The sequence below is a fragment of the Eublepharis macularius genome, chromosome 1 (genome assembly GCF_028583425.1).
Source record: "Eublepharis macularius isolate TG4126 chromosome 1, MPM_Emac_v1.0, whole genome shotgun sequence".
In the NCBI taxonomy this organism is placed as follows: Eukaryota; Metazoa; Chordata; class Lepidosauria; order Squamata; family Eublepharidae; genus Eublepharis; species Eublepharis macularius.
Window position 1 is genome coordinate 224,718,671 of NC_072790.1, and position 26,458 is coordinate 224,745,128.

The window sequence follows — 26,458 nt, forward strand, 5'->3', positions numbered from 1 at the left end:
CTAGGTGATGCGCTTAGGAAAGTGACAACAAACCATGAGTCTCACACATTATTGCTAATGTTCTTTCCTGAGCATAAAGGGCAGGAGGCCTTGCTGTCCTCATTGCCAGTACAAAAGCGGAAATGAGCCCCTGAAGGAGAGAAAGGGCTCCTTCCCTCCCTTCCTCTGGATCCCCCATTCATGGTTGCTTTGTCCTGCGTGTAGCCTGATGCCCCAGAGGAAAATGAAGCCAGGGACAAGAAAGGTGGCACAGCCTGCTGTTGAGAGCCCACTTTCTACCCCCCCCCCATGAAACCACAAGAATCAACAATAATCGTTTTTACTAACAGCAGCAAAAATTGTTGCTGAGCATCAGAAAGACAAGAAACAAGGACCAGGATGTTAACACACCTTTTCACAGACAAGAAAATGCATGGTACAAAAACAGAGAATGAGGGGGAAGGTCCAAAGTCCAGGTCCCCTGCCAACCCAACCCCTGCAAATAGGAGGGGAAACTGGATTTGCACTTGGGGGCTAAACTACACAAGAGGTTTGGGTTGGGGTGCTCCTGACCCAACTTGCATTCTCCACAAGCAGATGGCAGCTGCAAGGAAAACTTATTTTCCAAGTGCTGCAGGGCCTCAATTTGGATAGAGACCACAGGGCAAGAGAAGGGCCTTTGCGTGCCCTCCTACCATTTCCCCAAGCTGAAATGGCTTCGGATAACATTATTTGCCCTCCTGAGGGGCTGCACATGCACTGAACACAGCAGACATCCGGTTGTGGGGAACGTGAGCTGGGTTGGGAGAAGCTGGACCCAACTCATGGCCTTGTGTGACTTGGCCCTAGGTGACAAGAGCCAAGGAAGCAGGAATGTTTTGAGCTCCCAGAATGTGCCCTCCCCCCAACTCTGGCAGGAGTTTGGCTCTGAACCAGGCACTCCCAGGACACTATATATGGATTACTGGACGCTTGCTTCTGCACCTTGTCACAGTAGTGCCTGCCAAGCGAAAGTGGAATGAAACCGTAGCCCCATCAGGTTGCCCCTTGCAGGGTTGCTTGGGCAGCAGTAGCAGGTGGCCCCACCACAAGATCAAGTAACTTCTTTGGCAAGGCCCACACTCCCCAAGGGACGAGTGGGCCGGAGACATCTGAGTTCTGAGAGCCGGGTGCGGAAAAGGAGGCACCTCGAAGCCATGGAGATTCCCTGCCGTGGCCTTTTGTGCTTTGGAATTTGGGGTTGGGCAGTGTCTGCTCATCTCCCCAGGGTACATTCACAATATGGTATGAACAGCGGCACTGAACCTTGGGAGGGAATGTACCACAGTCAGGTTGGGATCTGGGTGCGAGGGGATGACTCCACTCCCATCGGGCGCTGCAGGGCAGATTTACTTCCAGTGCATGAGAAAGCCGTGATGGCACTTGGAAGGGGACAGCAGCACCTTTTCTTTTGCGAGGCACCCCAGGGCTTCCATCCTGGAAGAGAACAAATCCTTGCCGCTCTTCACTACCAGGTGCTTTGCTCTACCCAGATCAGAGGGTCGTCTCCCGCTGGATGTAGGTGGGAGCCCTGTCTGCCTGGGCAAATCCTTCACCTGTCTCTACTTCGCCTGTTTCACTCCCTGAAGGCAGGCCCTCTGGCAGTCCATTCAGCATCCCGTTGCTGGTTTTCTCCATGGCTAGACACACTGGCTCTGAGCACCTTCCATCCTAAATCAACAGCCAGACAGAGCAAGTCAGCTGTCATCCAGATTGTTCTGGAACAGCATCCTCATTTATGGCTCATCAGCAACATGGTCACCCTAGATGCTTTTTCCATCACCCAGCACACCTTTCTTTAGAGCCACTGCCCCCCACCCAACAGATGGCTAAACTTCCCTGGCGTTTCTCCCCCTGCCCCTTTCAGAACTCAAAGCTGTTCTCCTTAGCAGCCTTAGAACTTCAGGCCAAACTCCCCATCCTTTAGGCAAGAGTAAACAGTCTTCTGTATGCCAGAACTTCACAGCTGTGCATACTGGCACAAAGCCTTCGATTTCGCTTCATCAAAATACTTTGGGATTTGAAGATCCCAGTCCAAACTGCAGCTGCTGCTCCTTTCAGTTAATATTTACCGGTATGTCGCACCAGTGGTGCACCAGGCCATGTGAAGCACATGGAAATGCCAATAGAGTCTCGGGGCAGGCAGCTTGCAGCTCTCTAGGGTAAAGCAAGAAGCCAGGAACTGGCAAGGCTGGGAAGTCAGGAGGCAGTGGCACAGCCTGGCATGGCTCAAGAGAGGATTTGCTGGAGGAGTGGGCCTCAAGGAGGGGAAACCGTTCAGCAAGTAGAGAAGGGAGGTTTGTTTGGCTCCAGGTGCAGAAAGCAAAATCAGTGTGTGTGGCGGGAGAGAATGCTGTAAGGGTAGCAATGGGCAAGGCGCATGCTGAACAGGGGTACCAGCAAGAATGTGAAGGAAAACAACGGGAAGTGATTTGTCCAGGGTACCAAGGGGGAAGTCAGTGATGAGAAGGAACAACTTGCTTGGAACTGCTGTTTAATAAAGATGTCTCACACTTCACAGGTTGCAAACGCCCCAGACCCAGCCACATGCATTGTGCATGCTTGGGCACATGACGTGATCTAAGATGACATTGGATGAGGGTGGTGGCAGGCACTGGGAGTAGCAGACAAAAATCCATGGAGTGATAGCAATGAGAGGGCAGAGGCGACAGCTTGGTAGTCCCGGCCCAGCTCCTTGGGCCACAAATTGAAAAACAGGGACTAGAAAGCTTGAGGCAGACCTGGAGCATGACAGGGAAGGAATGCAAGTTACTTGAGGAGAAGTGGGATGTGGGTCACAGCTCACCAGGAGGCCAGCTCTTCCCTCCTTCAGGCCATGCTGATGCATCTTTACATGGCTTCACTAGGCAACAGACAGTGTCTCTCCCTCAACCCACCCAGCTGCTGCTCAGTGTGCAAGTTCGGGAGCCTCCAGCAGGATATGAGAAAAGCCAGATCCCAGCAAGCACTGCTCTTCACCCCACCCCCAGCTCTCACCTCTGAACATTCACGGACCCCAAAGCGCAGCTTATCACGGTACTTTGAAGGGAGGCAGCAAAATAGGCGTGGCAGCACTGGGAAGATCGTGCGGGGGTTTACAGCTTCACCACGCATGCGGCCTGCGTAGGACAGAAAGCAGGATTACTGGGTAGAGGGAGCTTTGCAGGGTCGCTGTCTGTGCTATTGTAACCAGGGAGGGAACCAAGGCAATTATAAGTACCAATGCCCACACCTTTTAAACTCATGGGAAGAAAAGGACTCCAGGACCCCAGCTGCTGGGACAAACAGAATCACACTCCCAAATCCCAAAATCTAAGCTCAGGGTACAGCAACACATCCATACTCTGCTATGCACACATTCACACATGATTTTCAATCCCCATTCCACACCAAGTACCTGCTGCCACTCAATTTTCCAGCCTGTTTTTCTAACGTTATCCGTCACCTTTCACTTTTACATCAAAGGCCACTATTCTGTACATTCTGAGAGACTGGCAATGGCAACCCACCTTTTGGTGCCAGGATCACCCATGCCCAGCCTCCAGTATTCCCCAAACACAGAATGTGTACGTATATATGCGTGCACATGCGAGTAAACACTCCTGAGCTAGATGAACCAGCAGTGTTAGAATAGCAGCTTCATGTATTTGCACACCTCAGGCTCGATGACATAAAGGTCTGGGTTATATTGCCCAGTCAGAGCTTAGCGATCCTGTAGAATTGTACATACCTGTGAGGAAGCTAACCAGGAGTCCCACAACAATGACAGTGGTGGAGTTGTGTGCGCTGTACCACATGTATGACAAGTTGTAGAACTTCTTCAGTCCTGTCTGCCTAAGGAGAACACAAGAAGACCCGGGTTAGGTTCTACAGGTGGGCTAGCTCCCATCACACAACCCCAAAGCTTTTTACTGGAACAAGGCCAAATACCTATGCAGCACTGACCAAGGGTCATTGCCCTTTCCTCTGGAGTCTGTCCACCAGACGAATCATGCCCCTTCCCCACACCTTAATTTGCATCTCTAGCCTCCCACTGTCTCATTCAAGAGCACAGCATTCTTTGATCTTCTCTCCTCCAGAAGGGATTCATGAAAAAGTTCCTTCTTTCATGGAAGCATAAAATAAGACCTGAATTCTAGGTCTCTTTCTTTTCGAATAGCTCTGTCACATCTGCCCTGGGACACTGGCATCATTCACTGCCAGGGAACAAGGACAAGCTCAAGATTGACTTTGACAACATTTCTAAGACTTAAGTATACAGTATGTTATGATTGTTCCACATGCACTAAGTAATTCTTACAATACCCATATAAAGTAAATTTGTGTCATTACCAATAAGAGACTGCCCCAGAGAAAGTGACTGGCCATCTACTTGTTTCTGTTTGAAAAAAAAACTGAACCAGAACTTTCTGATCCACATCTCAAACTTTCTTGGCCATAGTGTGTTGCCTTAATTCTAAAACAGCAATAGGTAACCTTCTCTGACTGGGTGTCTGTGACGGACAGATTAAATTACACATTTCCCAATAACAAACAGCCAATGAGAGCTAATGGAATGCTGAGGCTGGTGGCAGTTGAGATCCATTAGAATAGTTGGAAAGGGAGAAGGATTTGAGGCTGCTGAAAAAAACCAGCAAAACAAAAGCTGGCTTCTGACACCTGTTATACTGTAGTGTAACCACCCATTATCTTAATCTACCCACTGCTATAAGAATGTGGGGTTTTAAGTTCACATCTTGATAACAATGTTTTCAAGTGTTTGAATCACCCATGTTGTTCATCTTATAAATAAAAGTTACTCTTTTCTCTGTTTTATCATAGCTGGCAGGAAGCTGTTGACTTAAGGAAACATGCCCCCTCCCCCCAAACGCACACACTATTCTTTCCGGTTACGAAGTATCTGAGGAATTAATTGGTGGCAACATATACGGGAAAGAAATACTGAGTTCCCAGACTTGTCTTGGCCAGTCAGCTGGGTGAGGGTAGTGAATTGAAGGAACAGGGCTGCCCTTTTTGGTGAAGTCCCTGGAAAGAAGAGAGAAGGAACTCTATGTGGATTTGGGTCGGGGCTCTTTGCCTGACAATTAGGGACTAGATAGGTGGTGAATTGTGACTCCCCTATACTGCCTGCGTAACAGAACCTGAAAAGGGAGTTTAAATGGAGTGACAGTGGGTCTGGGGGTAACAGTGTCAAAACCTCCACAGCATTTTATCTGTGAAAGTGAGAGTGCTGGGGAGGAAAAGGAGGCAATAGTGGAGGAAACAGATGAGGGCTACATCTGTGTTTCCGGGAGCAAGCTGAGCCCCAGTGGTACTGCCTGAGCCTCAAGCATGGGCGGAGCTAGGGTTTACCTCGCTTGCGGCCGGCTGGCTGGGCGCCCCCACGCGCGCACAAGTGCGCGCGCGCACCAGCCTGCGTGATGACATCACGTGTGACGTTATCACGGGAGCGCACGTGCCGCCGCTGGCCCGATTGCTGCGGCAGACGGCCTCCGAGCTCTCCCGCTTGGTTGCCTGCGCCGCCGCAGATGCCTGCCTGCGGTGGCTGTGCCTGGCCAGGGGCTTGTGCTGGCGGCGGCAGCGGCGCGGGGTGGGAGGGATAGGAGGCTGGTGCTTTGTGGCGCGCGCTCCTGCCCGCCGAGCCTCCTCCAGCACCCCGCGCCTGCGGCCACCGCCTACCTGGCCTCAATAGGCCCGCCGCCCCTGGCCTCAAGGGCTCTCCTCAGTCCCTTGGGTGGAGAATTGTCCTTGCATGTTGAGCAAAACAGACTTGTGTGCCACTCTTTGGCACACATGCAGAAAGCTGCATACACATATCCTAGAAGGAAACTGAAGGCATGACTATGACTTCCCTTCTGCACAGGGAGTGACCCAAGGTGTATATGTGCCTATGCATACCAAATCCCCACTCATAGCTTGCTGGGCAACATATGCATGTGTATAGGGTAGGGAGGTAAATATGTAGGTTCAGGATTGGCTCAGCTGTGCAAGCAGCCCATATGGACACTTGGTCAAGCAACAGTTTTATTTTTATTATTTATTAAAATATTTATATCTCACCCTTCCTCCTGGTTCAAGGTGGTTTTAGGGGTGCCAACAAACTAGTGCATGATCCAAGGACTCCAGGATCCCCTTCAATGAACAATACAGCTGCAAAACATCCTGTGCTGGCCACATTTAAAACCAAACACACAAAAGACCTTTTGAAGTGCAGTCCTGTCTCAGCAATGGAGTCAGTTGTCTATGGGAGCTGAGGGAAATCCTCCTTCCCTCTACATGGAGTTTCCATGACTAAGTCTGATAAGTGTCTGGAGAGGATGGTCTATGAACATACTGACTCTTAGGCATAGTGATCCACTGGATTCCCGCCCTCCAGCCCCAAGCCAAGATTAAGGAATTGGTTTTTTTAACAATACCACTGTTCGGGGCTCTTTTGTATGCCCCAACCATCTTACCTTCTTCTCTCTTTTCTTCACAAAACCATTGAGACATCTACAAAGGCACACATTCTTTTCAGAGCTATGCAAGACCACTGACTGGAATAACTTATTCTGAACATGGACTTTGGACTTCTGTAGTGCCAAGTTTTTACAACCTCTCTCCACCGCCTCCCCCTTTCAGCTCCAAAGCTGCCAGGAACTGGATTTTCTTTGCTTCCTCCTTACTTCTCTGAGGTTGTCACCGAGGTCAGCAGGGTTGTCATAACGGCGGTAGTCAAGTTCCCATCAAGTGGAAGGATGCTGGTTCCATTGGGCAGAGGAGGCGGGGCCTGTGTGTTGTTGATGAAGCTTCCAATACCGATCCAGAATGCCATAGCTAGGCCAGCCACCAAGCCAGCTACAGCTCCCTGAGGAGGAGGAAGAGACTGTGAGCTGTTTCCTCATACAGAGGCAGCCACATGCCCAAAATGGCTTCCATCAAAACCTTAGGCATGGACACACACAGAGGGGACTGGCTGTAAATGTTTGTATCCCTCATTCCTACATTGGCCACTTCTTTGTGCTGGCTGGCAACTTACCCGCTAGCAATGCTCAGGAGATGGAGAATGGTGTGTGTGTGGGGGGGGGGCCCTGTCCTGTGCTATTCAACCCCAATCCCTAGCATTTAGGTGAAGATGGGCCCTGAACTGCCGAATGATGGATGAAAAAACCCTCCAAAAGGTGTTTGGAGGGGGAGATGAGGGCCGGGCAGACCCCCTTGGAAAGCAACACTCACCACAGAGTTGGCACATGGGAAGAACATGCCAAGGCAGAAGAGTCCCAGGAGTGGTCCCCCTACCATGCCGAAGATGCTGAAAGCAGCCTAAGGGAGGGGGAGGAGGAAAAGATGGAGGGGATTTACCAACATTCATTCTCTGAAGTACATCAGGTGCTATACGCAAGTTTTTTTAAGGCACATTCATTGCTCACAGTCTAAATTCAGCCATCACCCAAATAAAGACATCTTATATGATTCACAGTACAGGGTATAATCAATGAATTTGAATAAATGTATATATGAATAAAACAATTGTTTCTCAAGAAGGAAAAAAAATTCAGACCAGGCTTCAGTGCAGTGCAGCACGCACCGTCTCAGTGGAGGCATTCGCTCCTCCGTTATGCACGAGAACAGGAGAGAAATGACTCTAGCAAGATGGAATTTGCCACCTCTAATTTTTGTAAATACTTGCGTAAAAAATAACCATTTGAGGTTCCTTTTTAGTCAAGGTTTTTACTTACTACTGGGCTGAGCTACAAATATGATACACAGAAAGAAAATGGGGGGGGGGAGACCAAACTGACTCAAGAAAGGAATGTAGGAGCAAAGGGAAGAGTTTTCAGTGTTCTTTTTACAGAAAATAAGAAGGGAGGGAGGATAGGTTAGGTGGGTAGCCGTGTTGGTCTGCAGTAGAACAGCAGGATTTGAGCCCAGTAGCACTTTAAAGACCAACAAGATTTTCAGGGTGTAAGATTTCAAGAGTCAGAGCTTACTTCTTCAGAAACCGAGGGAGGGAGGAAATTCATGTACAGAGGGTTGCATGAAAGAATGTACAGCAACCAACCAAGGATGTATTGTCGAAGGCTTCACGGCTGGAGAACGATGGTTGTTGTGGGTTTTCCGGGCTGTATTGCCGTGGTCTTGGCATTGTAGTTCCTGACGTTTCGCCAGCAGCTGTGGCTGGCATCTTCAGAGGTGTGCTACGTTTCGCCAGCAGCTGTGGCTGGCATCTTCAGAGGTGTGCTACGTTTCGCCAGCAGCTGTGGCTGGCATCTTCAGAGGTGTGCTACGTTTCGCCAGCAGCTGTGGCTGGCATCTTCAGAGGTGTGCTACACCTCTGAAGATGCCAGCCACAGCTGCTGGCGAAACGTCAGGAACTACAATGCCAAGACCACGGCAATACAGCCCGGAAAACCCACAACAACCAACCAACCAAGGCTTGGTGAGAAGATGAACTAGCCCTATACCTGTGACATTTCTGTGGAAGGAGCCTGTGTGTAAGAGAGAATGCTGGCCACAAATCCTGCTTATGAACACAGAACACACTAGTCCAGCCTTTTCTTACACACATTTGCCACCACATCTAAATGTATGCACACACTCTCTTGTGTCTGGGACCACTGCTTGTGTGTAATCAGGGGACAGGATCAGCACACTCAATAGACAGTGTGTGTGTGGGGGGGGGGTCTCTCCTCCATGCATATACAAATATATTGTGTGTATTAGGGAGTAAAGAGAAGACCTGTGTGTCCTAACAGCTCACTTTGGGAAGACTCGCTCTCCCACACTGGTTTACTTGTGTTAAAAAGGACCCTTAGCTCATCTACCTGCTGGTTCCTGTAGTCTATCTACAATGTTTGGCACTCTTCCTATAGCTCCAGCTTTTCAATTTCAGGATCCTCAGTAACTTGTTAAACTCCAACCTAATCAGGAAAGGTTTGCTCAGCTCCTGCATGGTTCCTTCTTGACATTGTCGTCTGCCTGCTCAGTGGGAGGCCAAGCGAGCAGTGAAGGAAGCGAGGAAGAGCAGCCACCTTTTGCTTGCTCAGCTGCCCTCTCTCTCCGAGTAGGGATGAGAATGTGGCCCAGGGGAGAGAAGAGCAAGGAGGTGGGGGCATTGATGGCTCCTCCCCCTCATTCCCACTCCCCCTTATGGGCAGTAGTCAGGATTGGGCCAGTTCCCCAAGGGAAGAGCAAGTGGGTAGTGGCAGCAAGGAGGCGGCTGGTAGGTGGCCCTCTTGAAGGTTATCTTGGCCAAGACCCCAGTACTGTGAGACATCACAGTGAGGGTGGGGACAAATACCCCCAAACGGGCTTCAAAGTTGAAAGGAGAATTGAGAGCTTGGCCTGGAACAAGAGTGGGAGGCAGCAGTAAGAGCTGGAAGATTTGTGGCAGATCAAATAAGTGTCTTTGTTAGAAAGGCTACAAAAGGGGGACGGTCTTATAGGTTTGGGCTAGGCTGGAGATACGAGGAGTGAAAGGTAGAGGGCAGCGGGATGAATAAAAAACTGTTATCTGACCTCACTGTTGCCAGAAAAGACAAAGATGAAAGTCAAGGCTGAGGAGTAAAGGAGGGAGATCTCCATCTTCAGGATATTAGGGACCCGCGTGATCCAACATCCAGTTATTTAGAGACAGCTGCAAACTTGAGTGAGAAATGTTTGAGAGGGAGAAGGAAGGCAAAGATGAAGCAGGATGTCCTTGGCACTGCAATGAGACTGCTGGCTGAAGGCAGAGAAGAGAACTGCCCAGTGGAAAAGGGAAAATGGTGAAAAGGAAGGGCTGAGGTGCAGAAGAACCCTTGACAAGAGACTGTCGCGGTATATTTATGCTACACAGGCGTCAGTGGCAGGGTTCAAGAGAAGACACGACACACCAAGCTTCAGTACAAATGGTGTATTATATAATTTACAGGTGGATACATTACAGGTATATTACGTTGGCTGACAAAGTGCTTCGCCAGCAACCCGCAGAGCTGGAGCTCTTTTCAATACAAGCCTCTGCATCCTTATATATTACTTAGTAGCCTATCCCCACACAGTGCTGACTCACTGTGCCAGCCCAGGTGTCCTTGACATTTACAGAGAAGTACATCACCTGGCTGGTGTCACGTGATAGCTACCTGTCATCACGCTGTTACTACTGATGACTCAGATCAGTCACTGCTAGCTGTCTCATCTGTTTGTTTATTTTATTATCGTGACAGAGACCAGACCCAAAAGTGTTCACCAAGCACCGGAGCAAAGGGGGTGGGAGGTCCAAAGAGGAGAGAAACAGGGAAATAGGGAAAAAGCCTTTGTGATTTAGTGAAGGAGGCCTGATCCACACACAAAGAGGAATGAGGTGCTAGCGCAGCACTTTAGACAGAAGGTTGGAGAATCGCATTTTGGAATGACTCCTGGCTAACAGAAAACCAGCACAGCAAGCAAAGAACTTTCCCCCTCTCTTGCTCCTGTTTTTCTATTCTCATGGAGTTCTTAATATAAAGAGACGATAAAATCTTTATAAATAGTTAGTCATGTATGTGCAGAGATTGACTTCAGTGGGTCAAAGAGAGTTTTAGACAACAAATGAGAGGAGAAAGTTTGCACAACAGATGACCTGAGAAGAGAAACTGAGGAAAGCAAAAAGGGAGGGAGATATACGAGGAGAAAGAGAATCTTTTCTTATATAAAGGGCTTTTTTTCTGGGGAAAGAGGTGGTGGAACTCAATGGGTTGCACTTGGAGAAAATGGTCACATGGGCTGGTGGCCCCGCCCCCTGATCTCCAGACAGAGGGGAGTTTAGATTGCCCTCCACGCCATATGGCGCGGAGGGCAATCTCAACTCTCTTCAGTCTGCAGATCAGGAGGCGGGGCCACCAGTCCATGTGACCATTTTCAAGAGGTTCCGGAACACCGTTCCACCGCGTTCCAGCTAAAAAAAAGCCCTGCTTATATACTTTATTCTTTATCATTCCTATTTTATTCTCTTCGCCAGCTACCCTGCAGCAGTGATCAACTCAAGGTAAGTCAGAGTAGGTCTAGAGAAAAATGTCCAGTCCCTTTGCTATAGAGGCTTAAGCGGGGGCAATATTTGTCAGGTGACACTATTAACCTTCGTGCTATGAAAAGCTTGAGCTGCTTATTTCTACATTCTAAGCATCTATTAAAAGACTAGAATGTTTTTCCTCAGGCCAACTGGAAACTCAAAGCCAGAGCAAACCAGGCCAAACTTGAGATTGGGGATTTGAGTCTCTCACATCCATAACCGATGTTGTCTGGTGCACACCACACACAAGGAGAACCCAGTGTGTGGCAGGAAAGTGACAGTTTTCGGTGGGGGGGGGGCACAAACATTTTTGTAAGGAGTGACTCTCCTTGCACGGCAGGGGCCCAGCCAATGTGCGCATGCACACACCCTCCCTGAATCTTCTTTCCTGTTCCCCACCCTCCCTTACCTGTAGCACTGGACCCATCATGGACGAGAGGTAAGCCATGCCCAGACAGATGAGTCCATAGCCCAGAGCTGGGGAGAAAAGGGGTGTGTGTGAAATAGGGGTCAGGAGAGCAGAGCCAGACAGATGTTGAGGCAGGGAAAGGGAGAGGTTTCCCTGTGTGGCGACAGTTCCCCAGGTTTTCAGAAAGAACTGTGGGCACATGGGGCTGCACCTGACCGGGGTCTCTCCCCTTCCACTCCAAATCCCAGAAAGATACAAGTTACCTAACAACTTGGAGTAAAGTGTAGCACGTCTCTCAGGGATGTTGGCTACGTAAGGGCGGATCAAGTCCTCCATCGTCACTGCTGCCAGCGAGCTGAAGGCCGAGGATATGGTACTGCCGGTACAAGAGAGAATAAGGCAGGTGAGCTCAGGCATCTTTATGGGATCACACTTGGCCTTGGAAACAAAAAGGGAAGAGGCTGGCTACTCACCTGAGGGAGCCGCTGAAGAGGCAAGCCACAAAGAGACCAGGGAGGCCGGGCATTTCGTGCAGCACATCCATAACGAAGTAGAGGACCATCTGCAAAGTGGAGCGCATGGCACAAGGTGAGCGGGGGTGGGTGGGCGGGGAGATGTGGTCAGTGCAGCAGTTCAGGTGAGTCAGAACGGCGCCAGAGCTCATGCTTTAAAAGCATCCTGCCAGGAGTGCCCTCAGGACAAAGATCCGTAACAACGAAAAAGCAGACATTTCAGATGGGCAAGCTGTATTAGTCTGCAATGGCAAAACAAAAACAGGAGTGCAATGGCACCTAAGGGACCAACAAAACTTATTCCAGCAGAAGCTTTTGAGAGTCAGAGCTCACTTCATCAGATGCACGGAGTGTACATTGATAAGGCTGATGAATTTGTATTAAAGGCTGCAAGTAGAAAGGGAGGGGAGAATGTTACCAAAGAAACAAAAGTTCAAAACAAGATCCAATCAAAAAAGAAAACAATCCACTCAGAGGGGTGAGATCACTCCCAATCATTGAACACATAAAACTGCCTTACATCAGACCATGGGTTTATCAAGATCAGTAATGTCTCCTCTGACTGGGAGCAGCTGTCCAGGATACATCACCTAGTGCCTGATCTTTGGAACTGGAAATGTGGGAATTGAACCTGAGACCTTCTGCATGCAATGCAGATGCCTTGCCACTCCGTTAGGACCCCACCCCATTAATGTACAGGCAAAGTAGGATTACCATAACATAAAAAATCTGATCTATGGAAGTGCATGATGGAACATGCAAAGCAGATCCAATAAAAATGATAGAGGCTCACTTGTAAGAGGGGAGATATACAAGATACTAGCACCTATAATGATCCTGACCTGGATAGCGCAGGTAAGCCCCATCTCCTCAGATCTCTGAAGCTAAGCAGGGTCAGCCTTGGTTAAGAATTGGATAGGAGACCTCCAACAAAGACCAGGGTTGCCGAGGCAGGCAATGGCAAACCACCTCTGTTAGTCTCTTGCCATGACAACCCCGCCAGGGGTTGCCATAAGTCAGCTATGACTTGAAAGCACTCTTCACCATCACCAGTGCCTATAATGAATGAGTAATCTAAAGCACTTGGTAAGACTGGGGGGGGGATGGGAAATGATGCTGAACCTCTTGATGATTTCTAATTGAGGAATTGTGCATTGCATTTTTATTTATTTAGAGCATTTTAATGCCACATCTCCAGGAATTTGCCTGATGCAGATTACAAAATAAAAACAAAACATTAAGAGATACTAATTAAAATCCGGTATTAAAAAGCCCCAGCCCAGCATAAAAAGTTTAGATAATAAAAAGAGAGACAAACAGCTTAAGAGTTTCCAGACTATAACAGGGTTTACAAAAAAATCAACCCCTTAATTAAAAGTCTGGTTGAACAAAACAGTTTGGCCTGGCACCTAAAAGAAAGCAATGTAGGTGCCAAGCAAGACTCAAGGGGAAGGGCATTCCATAAGCAAGGTGCCACTACTAAAAAAGCCCTGTCTCTGGTTGCTCTCTGCAGGGGCATAGAAAGCAGGGCTTATGAGGAAGATCTTAACTAGAGGGCTGCACAATATGGGAAGAGTCAGTCCTTCAAGTACCCTGGCCCCAAGCCAGCACTTTGAACTGTGCCTGGAAACAAATGGGCAGCCAGCCACAAATTTCCATTGAAGCAGGAGAATAGTGACTTTTTGATGAGCAACAGATTGTCCTAAAATGGTACCAGAATGGTTGGTATTTTGTAAAATCTGACTCACAAAGGCTTATGACAGAATAAACTTTGTTAGTCTCCAAAGTGCCATTGGACTACTGTTTTAAAGAAGAAAAATGTTGGAAAGGTACTCACTGTCATCTCTATCCTTTTGAATGCAGAGTGGGGTTCACTTCCTCTTTTTTTATTACTGGTTTTTATTGATACTGATCGTAATTCCCTTCTTAAAAAAAACAAACCCTGTCCTCATTTACTCTGCCTGGACTCCTGGCCAGATCTTGACTCACTTATCTGCTCTTCAATGTGGGAGCATAAATAAAGCACAAAGTAAATGAGCGAGAAGTTTGTACAGAGCTAAGCCCATCCCTCCTCCAGTATGGCTGTTGCAAGAAGGGGAAGAACTCCTCCTCCTCTCTGCAGATATGCAAAGCTGACAGACCTGATCTGGCGAGGCACTGCTCTGCTCCACTGACAAGGGATGCTCCTGGTAGTAAGCGAACATGACCAGACCGGTGAGACAGCCAAGACAGAGCACGATTTGCTGGCAGGGGAACACGACATAGCAGGAGCTGGAGGGGGAAAGAAGATGTCACCCAACAGAATGAGCCACACACAGGCTCTCCCTCACCCCTGCAGTTACTGCTTCAGGAGGGACTGACGCGGGCCACGGGAAGCGTTCAGTGCCACCGCTCACACTCACAGCACAGCCTGCCGCTCTGAGCGGGAACTCAAGTACCGCTGGACTTGGGCCTGGTTCACCCCAAAGAGAGAAAGCATCATGAAGACACCTCCGAAGGCCAGACTCCAGAAGGTGTGACGTTCATAAGGGTCAGGATTCAGGCTGTGGAGGCAGAAGAAGATGTGACACAGGAGAAAAGTGCGTACACACACACACACACACACACCTCTCCCATGTCACTGGTTTTGGGTCTCAGCACCTGGTCATGAGGGATCTCAGCAAGCATATACCCAGGGTGCTTCATCTTAATAATGAGATCTTGCCCAGTGCAGACAGAAAAGGGAGGGGCCAGTTCCCAGCACGCACTTACTTAATTCCCGACACTTTGCCGTGCTCAGCTGCCACCTGCCAGACACGACCCATGCCGCCCACCTTGATGGTGCCGACCACGATCACGGCCACTTGTCCCGCAAACATGACAAATGTTTGGAACACATCTGTCCAGATCACAGCTTTGAGACCACCCTGTGAAGGGAAGGAGGGCGTGGTTGACTGGAAGGGGGTGGTCCTGGAGTGGCTGGTGGTGGAGGGGCCCACACAAAATCTGTGCAGCAGTAGAACCATTAGGGCTCAACGTGCTGGAATCTTAACCAGGGCACATGGGAGGGCATGTTTCTTACAGGCGCAGCTACTGTGTTGAGTAGATGGGCTCACGTTTCCCTCTCTGGGTTCCCACTTACCAGAGTGGTGTACAGGATGCAGACCAAACCAACGGTGAGCACTCCGACCCAGAGGTCAAAATGAGTCACTGCAACCCAAGGGGAAAAAAAAAAGAATCCTCAGGAAGGGGCCCAGTGGCTCGTTCTCAGTGGCCCAGACTGGAGCCAGGACTACCTTCAGATACCTGACATTCCCCCGCCTTTATTTATTTATAGCACACCTTTCTCACTGAAACTCAAGAGGGGTTACACAGTATAAGTCCGTACGATCGAGCAGAAGTCAGATACAGAGCTGAAACTATGCGGAAACAGAACGTAAGTAAATTGGCATGAGCCTCCAAGAACAGCCACCCTCCAGGCCAGTCCCCTCAGACCTCACATTCCCCACTTGCTCCCTTTGCAGGTGCCTCACTCAGTAATCCTGACCCCAGAAGTTGACCTTTCCAACCAGATTCTCCCAATGTCCTAAAAGTGACCCACCAATAAGCCTCCCTGGTGTAAAAGCTGTGGTCCCCCACCTCCTTGTACCCTTTGGCATTGGGGCATCTTCCTTACCTGCGTTGAGTGCCAGTGCTGGGGCATAGAGCACCACACCCATGTAGATCACCTGCGGGGAAAAAGACAGCCTCAGGGTTTCTGCAATATGACTGGCCCAGCTACACTCAGGCCAGAGGACAGCCAGTAAGCAAAGGGGAGGGGGGTCTGGATATGTTATAACTGTGCATTTCCACTGCCCTATGCCTTTTACTGAATCAGACCCCTGGCTCATCAGTCAGTACTCTCTACTCAGACCAGCAGTGGCTTTCTGGTGTCTCAAGCAAAGCTCTTTCTCTTCACCTACAGCCAAATCTTTTAACTGGAGATACCAGGTATTGATCCTGGGACCTTCTGCATGCCAAGCAGAGGCTCTACCACTGAGCCATGCAGCTGCTGGAGGATATGAAATGCTCAACACTGTGTCTCTTAGTGGTGTGCTCATTTGGGCATGTGGTTAGAGAACAGATCCAGAGTGAGAAATGCAAATTCTAATCTTGCTTATTCTTCAGTTTTCCTGCGGATTGGTTTGTTGCTGGCCGAAAGGTCAGTGTTGCCTTCTTGCCAGCAGCCCCTTTCTTTCTTACACTAGCAGTACAATCCTAAAAAGATTTACTCCAGGCTAAGCCCAATGAAATCAAAGGATTTAGACTGGAGTAACTCTGCTTAGGATTGCACTGTAGGAATACTGTGCTTCCCCTTCCCTTATTGCATTCTGTGTGTGGCTGGTGTCAGGGCAGGTTGATTCATCTGACAAAGAGAGCTGGGATTCTCAAAAGCTTATGCTACAATAAAGTTGATTAGTCTTAAAGGTGCTACTGGACTCTTTAGTGTCATGGGGGTGTCAATGGTGTGCTATTTTGGGGGGGTTCTATGGCTGCCAGTATGCTCTCTCAGACTTGGAGCTGAGGTACCAGAGTCTGAGGACTTTCTTTTTTACAACATTTTCCTCTTTTTTAAAATCACTTCTCGGTGATTCCTCACACCCTCTGTCCCATATAACTTCAAATAAATCTGTTACACCAGTTGACATATTTGAGTAAAGAATGTTCTTCTAAGGACCCAGCTCTACACATTCTCAATAAATGATTAATTTGAGTGAATGGGTATAGTTTTCTGGGACCCTACCCGTATACTTCGGCACGTTCCATGCTGGTCTGATCTCTGACTGTCCCGTGCCTGCACCTGACCCAGTTTTACCAACCTTTTCTCATAAAGCTTAATAGTTCAGTTAGCCTGCCTTTACAGTCTGTGACAGTTCAAATTCTAGTCTTGGCAGGAGGCACAAAAATGGGAATAGAAGAAGAGGACAAAAGAGGTGTGGCATGGAGAAAATGAGGAGGGAATTGGAAAGGGGGATCCGAGGGGACAGTTCACCAAAGCTGGAAACCCTCAGAAATGTGGACTCTGAATTTGATGCTAATGTGGACATAGTGTAGGGCTTTTTTTTAAAAAAAAGAGGCATACCACTCTTGTGAGGCACAGACTTCATTTCTGTACTCACCATCTGGAAGATGAAGGTGGCTGTTCCACATATCCTCACTACCTTGTTGAAGCGCAGCTCCAGATACTGAGGGGCAGAGAGACGGAAAGGAGAAGTCACCGGGGCAGGACTGACTGGTGAAACTTGGAACCTTTTGGTGAGTGGGAAGAAGGGGGAGATGTACCTGCAGGAGTCCTACTGACAGCCCAGTTTTCTTTCACAGAGCCATGGCAGCTGGGGGGAGTATTTTTGCCCCAGGGGCTTTTTGTCTGTCTATGGGGCACAACGTTTACACCCAGATACCAAAGAAACTCTTTCCATACTCCTCCCACAAGCATCAGCATCCACCCACTCTGCCTCTTACCCAGCCATCGTACACTTAAGACTTCCAAAAAGCTTGCCACAAAAAGCCAAACTACACACTGATGTGGGAGATCTACGACTGGATCTCCCAACTGTTTCCCTTTCAAATGAAACTGTAGGGGCTGCTGATTCTTCTGCTGCCATGAGGGGCGTGGGGGGGGGAGGGTGTCCCTCTTCCTTTCTGTGACATGTTCCATGATTCTCTAGTTTAAAATTTCCCTCATGGTGAAAAAAATATCTAGGCCTCTCAGTTTCTTATCTGTTTACCAACCAGAGGAACAGGAGACAGAGGGTATGAATTCTCTCAGTTCTCAGAATGGAAATAATCTATGAAAAACCCAATGGCCTGTAATGTAAGCATAGCTATTTATTTTAAGCATAAATGATTTAGTGTCAGGGGTAAAGATATTTTTTGAGGGGGCTGTGGTGAGCAGCTCACTAAAAGACAGCTCAGTAAGCAGCAAGGGTAAAAAAAGGCAAGATCAATTTTCTGAGGATGGCCAGGGGTGAAGGGGATGGATTACACTGTTAACATTCACCCCCATGAACAATAGTCCATCTTTATGGTGCTGCTGCCAGACACTTCTCAACATTTGGCTAGGCATCCCTCTAGTAACCTCTAAGTAATAGATGTTGGGAAGTAACAATGAGGCCAGGATATTGCCTTCTGCCCAACAGTGGCAGAAGACAGGATGTGAGATTAAATTGTCCACTGGTTAAGTTGCTAATCCTCTCTTCTACCAATACCCACTTCTGCCTCTTGCCTAGCACTTACCTCATATGCGCTGGTTAGGCGAAGGCGGTAGAAGATAGGGATGAAGATATGAGCCGGGATAAGGAGCCCCAGAAAGTATGAGCAGCCGAGGAACCAGTACTCGGTACCAAAGCGATAGATCTCAGCAGGGACACCTAGGATGGCCACGGCAGATTGGAATGTGGCAAGCAGTGAGAGTGCCACGGGCAAGAAGGTCATGCTGCGGTTGGCCAACAGAAACTCCTGAACAGTGCGCTGCTTCCCACCACTCAGTGCATAGAAGAGTCCAATGCCTGCCGACAGCACCAACAGTAATACAAAAATGGCATAGTCTGTTACGCCAAACTTCATTTCTGCTATGGCACCGTTGTGGTCACCCCCTGGGAAAGTGCTGTTCATTGAGGAATCGGATTGTGCTGGTCACTGGATCTTCTCCATCACTGGATCATTACTGCAAGATGACTACACTGAATTTTCACCAAGGCACGAGCTTCAGCCGTTCAGTCCGCCCCTGCCAATACTGACTCCGTCCCATCACGGAAGTGCCAAACAAATGGGCAACATCCAGGAATCTCTCTCCTCTGCCATGACCAAGAGGAGTTAGTCTGGAAGAGAGGAAGAAGAGGAAGGTGTGAGAGACTGCTTAAGAGGACACTTCCCTTTATATCCCTACAAGATCCCAGCCACAGGAGACAACCGACCTTCACTTGGCTGCCGCCAATCTCCAAGTCTCAAGGTCTGTGCACCAGCCAGCTGAAGGAAAGTCTTTTTGACCCAACAAATACTGGCAGGGCCCCAAGTAGGGCTGGTGCTCTCAGCGAAGTGTAACCCCTTCAGGCCCAAAGCACATCTTGCCTTTTACTGGATCCAGCCCTAAATGGACAGTTCTACACAACAGGACAGGGTGAAATCTGAGAGGGGTCAGCCATGCCTGCTGGTTTTCCTGGCTGAAGAAGCAGGGGCCAGGCCAAACAACACAGTTGGTACAGCCCAAGAGCAGCACTGCTCACAAGGATCAGCGCATGGTCCTGCCAGATTAAACTTTCTAGCTGTGGCAACACCCTGTCCCTGGCTATGCCATGCCAAGACACATACTGGAATGTGTGGCTAGCAGCCCAAACACAACAGTGACAGTGTAAACACTCTGAAAATACGCCAAATGTTTGTCTGCTTCAGATTGTAAGCAGGCAGCTCACATGACCGGATGCTTCTCTGTACCAAAAATAAACCCTGCAAGTGGAAAACTAGCACCTCAGGAAAAGAACCTTTACATTTACTTATTTAGAACCTCCTTTATTTTAAAAAGCCCATCCTCCAAGGACCTCAGGTCAGCCTACTGGTTCACTGAGATAAGTTAGGTCAAGAGGGAATTCTTGGCCCACGCTCAGTGAGCTTCACAGCAGGAAAGGGGTTTGAACTCAGGCCTCTCCAGGCCTAGCCTGATACTCTAATCTTTGACAAGAGGAAACCGTGACTGGATTTCAGGCAGTTAATTATCACTTTGGTGGAGGAACTTTAATATAACGTGGGGGAAGATCTAGAGGAGGCCAAAGCAATTGGGCAGATCAGGGTGGCTGTGGGTGTTTATGGGGAGCTCTGGGCGGCAGCCTGCCCTGGAGACAGAAGGAGCAGGCCGAGGCATTCCCCCACGCTTCCCCCTGGCTCAGCTCAAACTTGCCCTTTCTGCTTCTCCTCACCTCCAAATACTTGTTCTGCTTTTGCCTTCAGTATTTCAAAATGTATTTTTCCTCTTCGTTCCCTTCTGTCTCTACCCCCGTGTCTTCTCATAGGTCCATTTATTTTATGACTTCCAGTTGACAGGTGTTTTATTTATTTATTAACGGAACACTACAATTTTCAAGTAGCACAAATCACTTGGAGGATTTGTATCCCAATTTTCTACCAAAAGGGGGAGAGTACAGGGACGGCACTCTGCTTCCTCAGGTTTTTTTTTTTTAAACTTAGCCAAGGATTATCATTTTAAATTATACTATTAATGGCACAGTTTGCAGTATTGATGTTAGTGTAGCAGTTTAAGTGTTGGATTAGGAGATCCAGGTTCTGAATTCCTATTCTGCAGTGGGAACTTGCTGGGGAACTTAGGCTAGTCACACTCACTCAACCTACCTCACAGGGTTGTTGTTGTGAAAATAAAAAAAATGACAATGTAAGCCACTTTGGGTGCCCAGTGAAGAGAAAAGTGGAGGATATATATGTAAAGAAATTAGCCAAAAGGGAGGCATTCTTAGTTGCAATGCGCACGTGCGTGTGTAAATACGCACACACACACATACTCAGCCTACAGACATTTGCCAAAGCTGTACCTCAGATGCTTTGGAGGAGTTTCAAGAGCTTTCTCTTTAGACTGGCTTGTGGTGACCCACCAGGCTTTTTAAAATCTTGGAGTGGTAGGAGAGGTGTCAGATTTAGGAAAGGAGAGATCTGGAAGCAAGAAAAAAAAAAGGAAGGAAGTAGGGGGAAAAGGATCAACCGCAAGGCTGATTGCAAAAAGTCCTTCTCATGAAGACTGCACAACCAATTAAAGTGTTTGCTGGAAGCAACATGATGTTTAAAGACACCACTGAAGGAACCCGCTACTGGTGGGGCTACCCCAGGGACTCTTGCAAGGGCACCAAGGGTGCAAGGGTGTAGTTGGCCATGCATCCACAGAAAAGGTACGTGGTCCAGCCATGCCTCCATGCAACAGTCAGAGAAGATCTTCGGGCACATCGCAGTTGCCAAAGGAACTCTCCACACCCACATGCATGCACACGGCTAGCTTGGTCCAGGTGCTTAGAGGGACGTTAGGTTAGAAGAAAAAAAGAACAGAGCAAAATTAAGAGAGCCTTGTCTATTCAAGACCCCCCCAAAGCTCTTGCTAAAAGCGCCATGCATAGAGAGGGGGCGGGGAGCAGAGCTGAGAATGAAGCCAGTGTTGAGAAGCAGAAGGAAAGAGACCTGGCCAGTTTAGATATGAGGAGGTTCAGTGCAATGGGCCAGACCATAACTGCAAACAATACATGTCCATACACACAGTCCAACCATTTGTGCACACACACTCCAGCCACTCCACACACAGCCCACATGCAAAGTCCAGGGGGCTCCCACAGACCTCTCTTGTCCTACCAGAGATCACAGCATAAGGCCCATGAGATAATTCTTTGAACGTGTCTAATTGAACCTGAAGTTATGTTTCACTCAATAGCTGGTTATGCTGAATCTGATGTCCTGTTGCGTCTGCTCAGGGCATTTGTTACCCAACAGAATAGGCTTCATTCTGAACCCAGCTTTGTGTGACTTAGTTATGTGGATCCAGGACACATCTTTCACACCATGCCTGTTGGTTAATTTGTGGTTCCCACATGCACTGGGTATGAGGGTTACCATGGTTCACTGGGGAGGGTGCTGCCAAAGATGGCATGTGTGTCTTTTTTGCTTGACCTTGAAATCTCCTCTGTCTCCACTGCTGGACCAATAAGGAAAGCCAAGCCAAGAAAAGCAAGGAACCCCCTTTAGTAATACTTGTGGTCTAGCACATCCATCACATTCCAAACCACCAGCCAAGATCAAAACCAAACAATAAGGTTTAAATGTTTGTTATTCTGCCCTCTTTGAATGTCCCCTTTGAGGCATGGCTAGCATTGGTTAAGTCTTACAATCCAAACTGACTCAAAGGAAGGGAGGAAGAGTTCTCCTGGTTTAGCTTGCTAGCAAAGGAGCAAATGGAAAGATAACCTGGAAAGATAATCTGCAATATCGAAACTATCTGAGCAATCCAGCAGTTCAGGTTTAGCAAGGACACCCTCATCTGGCAAAGCTACAGAAATTGTTATCCCAAATGACTGCTATTGCGAATGGCCTCTGTACTTTTCTGCATTACATTTGCCTTGTACATCATTACATTTCATTCGGTAGCTCCTACATTTCATAGCCCTTGGACCCTGCTGTTTACAACCTTTTATCTTCATAATTTCATATATTGATATGTCTTCCTAGTGAGCATCCACTATATGCATCTGACAAAATGGGCTGTAGTCCAAGAATGTTTATGCTAGATTTTGGCACAAGATGCCTGTTTATTTCTGCTGCAAAACATGGCTTACCCCTCCACCCACCCCATCCCTGAATTAACACTTGGAAACTGAGGCATCCCCTGGAGCGCAAGTTCAGCTGTTGGAAAGCTTCTGTTCATGACCAATCATATTTCACAGGAAACCTTAACGGATCAAAGCAAAACAGAACAAAACTGAGAGATTAAACATCCAAGCAGAAGAGTGGGAGGCAGAGCAGCCTTTTCAACGGTTATCTTTTGCTGAAGTGAGTCATCAGGCCATGGCAATACGGAGTGGGGGGGAGGGCAAGGCAGGAGACGGCTGGCATATTCTGGGGGAGGGAAGGGGGACACCTGAAAAGAACAGCGGGGAGGAAAGTTGCTCCTTACTCAGGGAATATCAGACACATAGTTGCTGGGATTAAGGGATTGATTTGGCACGGTAAGGGCAAAGAAAGGCTTGTCAGCACTTGCCTGGCCCCAGGAAAAGAGGGCAATGGAAGACAAGATGATGGAACAAAGGCGGGACTTTTCAGAAGGGACCTTTGCCCAGAGAATGCTTCTGTCCCGATCCCATCTTTCATCCTGCATCAAGGCGGACGACAACCCTGGCCAGAAGCTGAGAATGCCCCTTCACCTTTTCTCTTTCCATGTAACCCACTAGGTACTGCTGTAGCACAGTGGTTAAGTGGTTTGGCTGTGAATCAGCACTCTGCGGGTTCAAATCCCACTACTGCCATGAGCTCAGTAGGTGGCCTTGGGTAAGCCACTCCTCTCAGCCCCAGCTCCCCAGCTGTATTGTGGGGATAATGATTGCACTAACTTGTTTACCCCTCTGGGTGAGGTACTAATCTGTCTAGAGGAGTGGTATATTGTTGATATCTGCTGCACTTTCATAGAGTGGCAACAGCACACCAAGGTTTCCCTCCACCCTCAGTCACCCTTCTCCATCTAGGAGGCTTCCAGGGGGGTCTTGGGAAGGTGGCTATGGGTGCCCAATAACCAGCAAACGTTGCTTTTAACAAAGGCCTGCTTCTCACACGGCACTGTCATATAACTGGTCTTACAAGCCTCCCTGAACCATTTTGTCTGCAATTAGACTACATTTTTCTGCCTGAAATATCTATAGATTTCTATAGATTCTTGCCCTTCATCCAAGGACATCAATGCAGTGTTTCAGTCTCATAACTATAACTTCTTGTGAGGAAGGTTAAACTGGGAGATTGTGACTCGCCCCAGGGGTGCAACTCACATCCAAGCCCACCCCAGTTAGTGGCTACAATCCCCGTTTCATCTGTTATGTTACAAATGTTACAACTCCCTCAGTGCCGCACAAGCCTATGGCCTAAATCTGCTATAATCTCCCCTCACAAGACTCAAGCCAAGAAACAGTTTCTTAGAATACACACAAAAATGTTTTTTTCAGTTCTTCTCTTCCTGTTGTTGTTGAGAATTCCTTGAAAACAGAAAAGCAATTCTAAATACACCTGTGCTAGATTTCTGAATCAGTGGAAGGCCATACAAGTTGATTCATGAGCCTCTTTCAACTATCCTGCTTTGACAAAGCATACACGACAGCAGCTAAACACAGACTATAAGCTTTTCACCCCAAGTCACTCCACACAACATGTTTTACACAAACATACATAAAGGCTGCAATCCCAGCAATACTTTCCTGAGAGCAAGCCCCATTCCATAATGTGGACTTAGTTCCGAGTAGGCTTGCCTAGACTTTCTCCTATTAAATTTCTTCCACAAATCTCTCTGTATGTGATAGGGGGTTAGTTAGAGGATTTTGCATTTTTTTTTAAAAAGGAATGCGTTGCCAGGGCAACAGGCTGCCCTCCAAACCAGACCAACTCTTCAGACTCAGAATTGTATGCAAAGGCTATGGATATTTAAAGGTGAGAGAAAGACATTCTGTGTTCCCTCTCTCTCGAAAAGCACACTCCTGTCAAGATTATCCCACATATCCTGTGGGAAAAGTGATGTTTGGGATTTAATAACAACATTCAATTTATATACCGCTCTTCAGGACAACTTAATACCCACTCAGAGCAGTTTACAAAGAATATTATTATTATCCCCTTATTTTTATCCCCATGACAATTACCTGTGAGGTGGATGGAGCTGAGAGAGCTCTGAGAGAGCTGTGACTGACCCAAGGTCACTCAGCTGGGATCAACTGGAGGAGAGGGGAATCAAACCAGGTTCTCCAGATTAGAGTCCCGCTGCTCTTAACCACCACACCAAACTGGCTTTAAAAATGTCCCAGAGCTGAGTCTCTGTCTCAAAGCCTTAGAGGTGGGCTTCCACTTCATTTTCCACAAAAATGTAGATGAGAGGCTAATTTTCATTTTCAAATGGTCAGTTACCAAGCTGAGCAGAAGACAACTTTTCCAGTCTGCACCGCACGCTGTGCTGGCAGGGCCAGCTGTTTTGGGAACAGAGCATACTGTATAACTTGGCCACAGGCACTCTGAGAGGAAGAAGGACAGTTCTGAAAAAGACAGCAGGAGGTTGGGCAGAGGGAGAGGAGCCAGAACTGAGTTCTCCCCTCAGCCATATGAGTGAAGTAAGATCAAGTTAGATCTCAGCCCTTGTTCTCAGCTAAGTCTGTGATTCCATACTAAATTGGCAACAATGCTGCCCCTTAAGAGCAGAAGCTCTGTGCCTTTTGCAGCTGCATTCAGAAGGCAGAAAGATGGATTACTCCCCTTCAGAAGCAGCAACTGTTGAATTGTTGGTGGTCAAACAGCTGCAAAAGCCATAGACCCTGTAGTTATGAAACACTTGTGGTAGAGAACAGGCAAAGTTCACAAAAATGTTTCTGTCAATTGGACAGATCTGTCTAGGAACTGCCTTGGAAGACCTGGGTTTTTAAAAGAAGAATAAAAAAAATACCAAAGACCAGTCATGGATTAGACAGATTTGCACACGCACACTCTTCACACATGCCAAGCTTGCAGCACCAATGGTGACAAGCTGCGATATCACTTTTGACACCACTTCTATGATTCTACGGTTTAGCTGCACACCCTGGTAGGAGGAGGTGATAAGGGGTGGAGATTAGGGCTCTTGTGTGTCAATCAACTCCGAGGGTTCTAAAAAAATCTGGACGATTTATTTTCCTTATAAGTATGCTTTTGAGATTCCCGCTTCCCCTTTGCCTAGATCAGTACCTCCAGCCAACAAAATTACACTCTCGGCCAAGCTAATCATGCAATCCGATCACAAGTGCTGCTTATCCTCGGCCAAAACCGAGCTTAAATTGGTGCGGGGAAGCAGGGAAAGAAGGCTGCCGCAGACGCCGCTTGGTAAAAGGAATGGTGTATGTTGGGAAGATACCCGGAACTCCATTATCCCGGCACATGCAGCAGAAACAAGAGTGCCTCTGAGAGCGTGCCAAATCCCAGGCATTTGGGACTGCAAAAAAAAAAAAAATCAAGACGGGGCCAAAGCTCCAGCTTAGCAAAGGAACCGCTTTTGCCCACTGCCACTCACCGTCAGTCCCGGTACAAACTGCCCCACGAGGCATCCACGTGCAGCTACCGCTCTCGCTGCTGTACCGCCAGATATAGATCAGTGGCTGACATTTCCAAGGGCAAGCGCCGCCCCCTTCCTGGCGCGTCCCTATGGCATCACCAGCTGGGCACGACTCCGTCTGCCCGCCATCTTAACGCCTGGCAGCTCCTTTCTGTGGCCCTCTTTGAACGGCTTGGGAAAATACCTGGTTCAGTAGTAGGTTACAGGAGGAGACGCCGTAGTTCGCGGCTGCGCCTTAGTGGCTTTGTCTCGTCCCTCGTCTAGTTCATTGCCCCGATAAGTGGGTATGGTTGGCACAAAGGAGAGGCTGCAACACATCATTTTCACTCACGTTTGAATCCACATTCAGCCTCTGTCCTGCTATTTATGAGAACCAAACAGGATGAAAGGAAGTACTTCTGAATCTTCACGTGTAATTAACTTGTGAGATGTTCCGATGGCCACTAGCTTAGATGGCTTTAAACTAATGTCCAGACCATGTAGAAGTAATGTAACATGTTTCATCGGTAGGGACTCCATCTTTTCTGTCTGTGGTATAACAGCTTGCATACCATACTTGCTAAATCAGTGTTAGGTTAGGTGGCCTGTAAGAAAGTGCCCTATCTGATGGGCAGGACAATAATTTACGCTATGGTATTGTTTATGAAATGTCCTTGATACTGTATTGAAATATACTTGAT

The 26,458-nt window shown here is 48.1% G+C and overlaps 1 protein-coding gene across 1 annotated transcript; it reads right to left on the minus strand.

Annotated features, from left to right (window-relative positions):
• Positions 1 to 305: 305 nt before the first annotated feature.
• Positions 306 to 25,825, minus strand: SLC5A6 (solute carrier family 5 member 6). The gene is made up of 16 exons (XM_054994497.1): positions 25,737 to 25,825; positions 18,203 to 18,786; positions 17,086 to 17,151; positions 15,603 to 15,654; positions 15,069 to 15,136; positions 14,699 to 14,853; positions 14,350 to 14,490; positions 14,089 to 14,218; positions 11,909 to 11,997; positions 11,699 to 11,811; positions 11,436 to 11,503; positions 7,234 to 7,320; positions 6,684 to 6,865; positions 3,749 to 3,852; positions 3,016 to 3,137; positions 306 to 1,689 (listed from the first exon to the last, which is right to left on the minus strand). The coding sequence occupies exons 2-16, from the start codon at positions 18,578 to 18,580 to the stop codon at positions 1,513 to 1,515; spliced, it is 1,932 nt and encodes a 643-aa protein (XP_054850472.1). The 5' UTR covers positions 18,581 to 18,786; positions 25,737 to 25,825; the 3' UTR covers positions 306 to 1,512.
• Between the last annotated feature and the right edge of the window lie 633 nt (positions 25,826 to 26,458).

Excerpts from the sequence above, each read along its gene's own strand:
- SLC5A6 (XM_054994497.1), bottom strand. The coding sequence starts at position 18,580 with ATGAACAGCACTTTCCCAGGGGGTGACCACAACGGTGCCATAGCAGAA. Across the intron at positions 17,152-18,202 it reads GCCTAACCAGCGCATATGAG|TATCTGGAGCTGCGCTTCAA; the intron begins GTAAGTGCTAGG and ends TCTGCCCCTCAG. Across the intron at positions 11,504-11,698 it reads ACTTTACTCCAAGTTGTTAG|CTCTGGGCTATGGACTCATC; the intron begins GTAACTTGTATC and ends TTTTCTCCCCAG.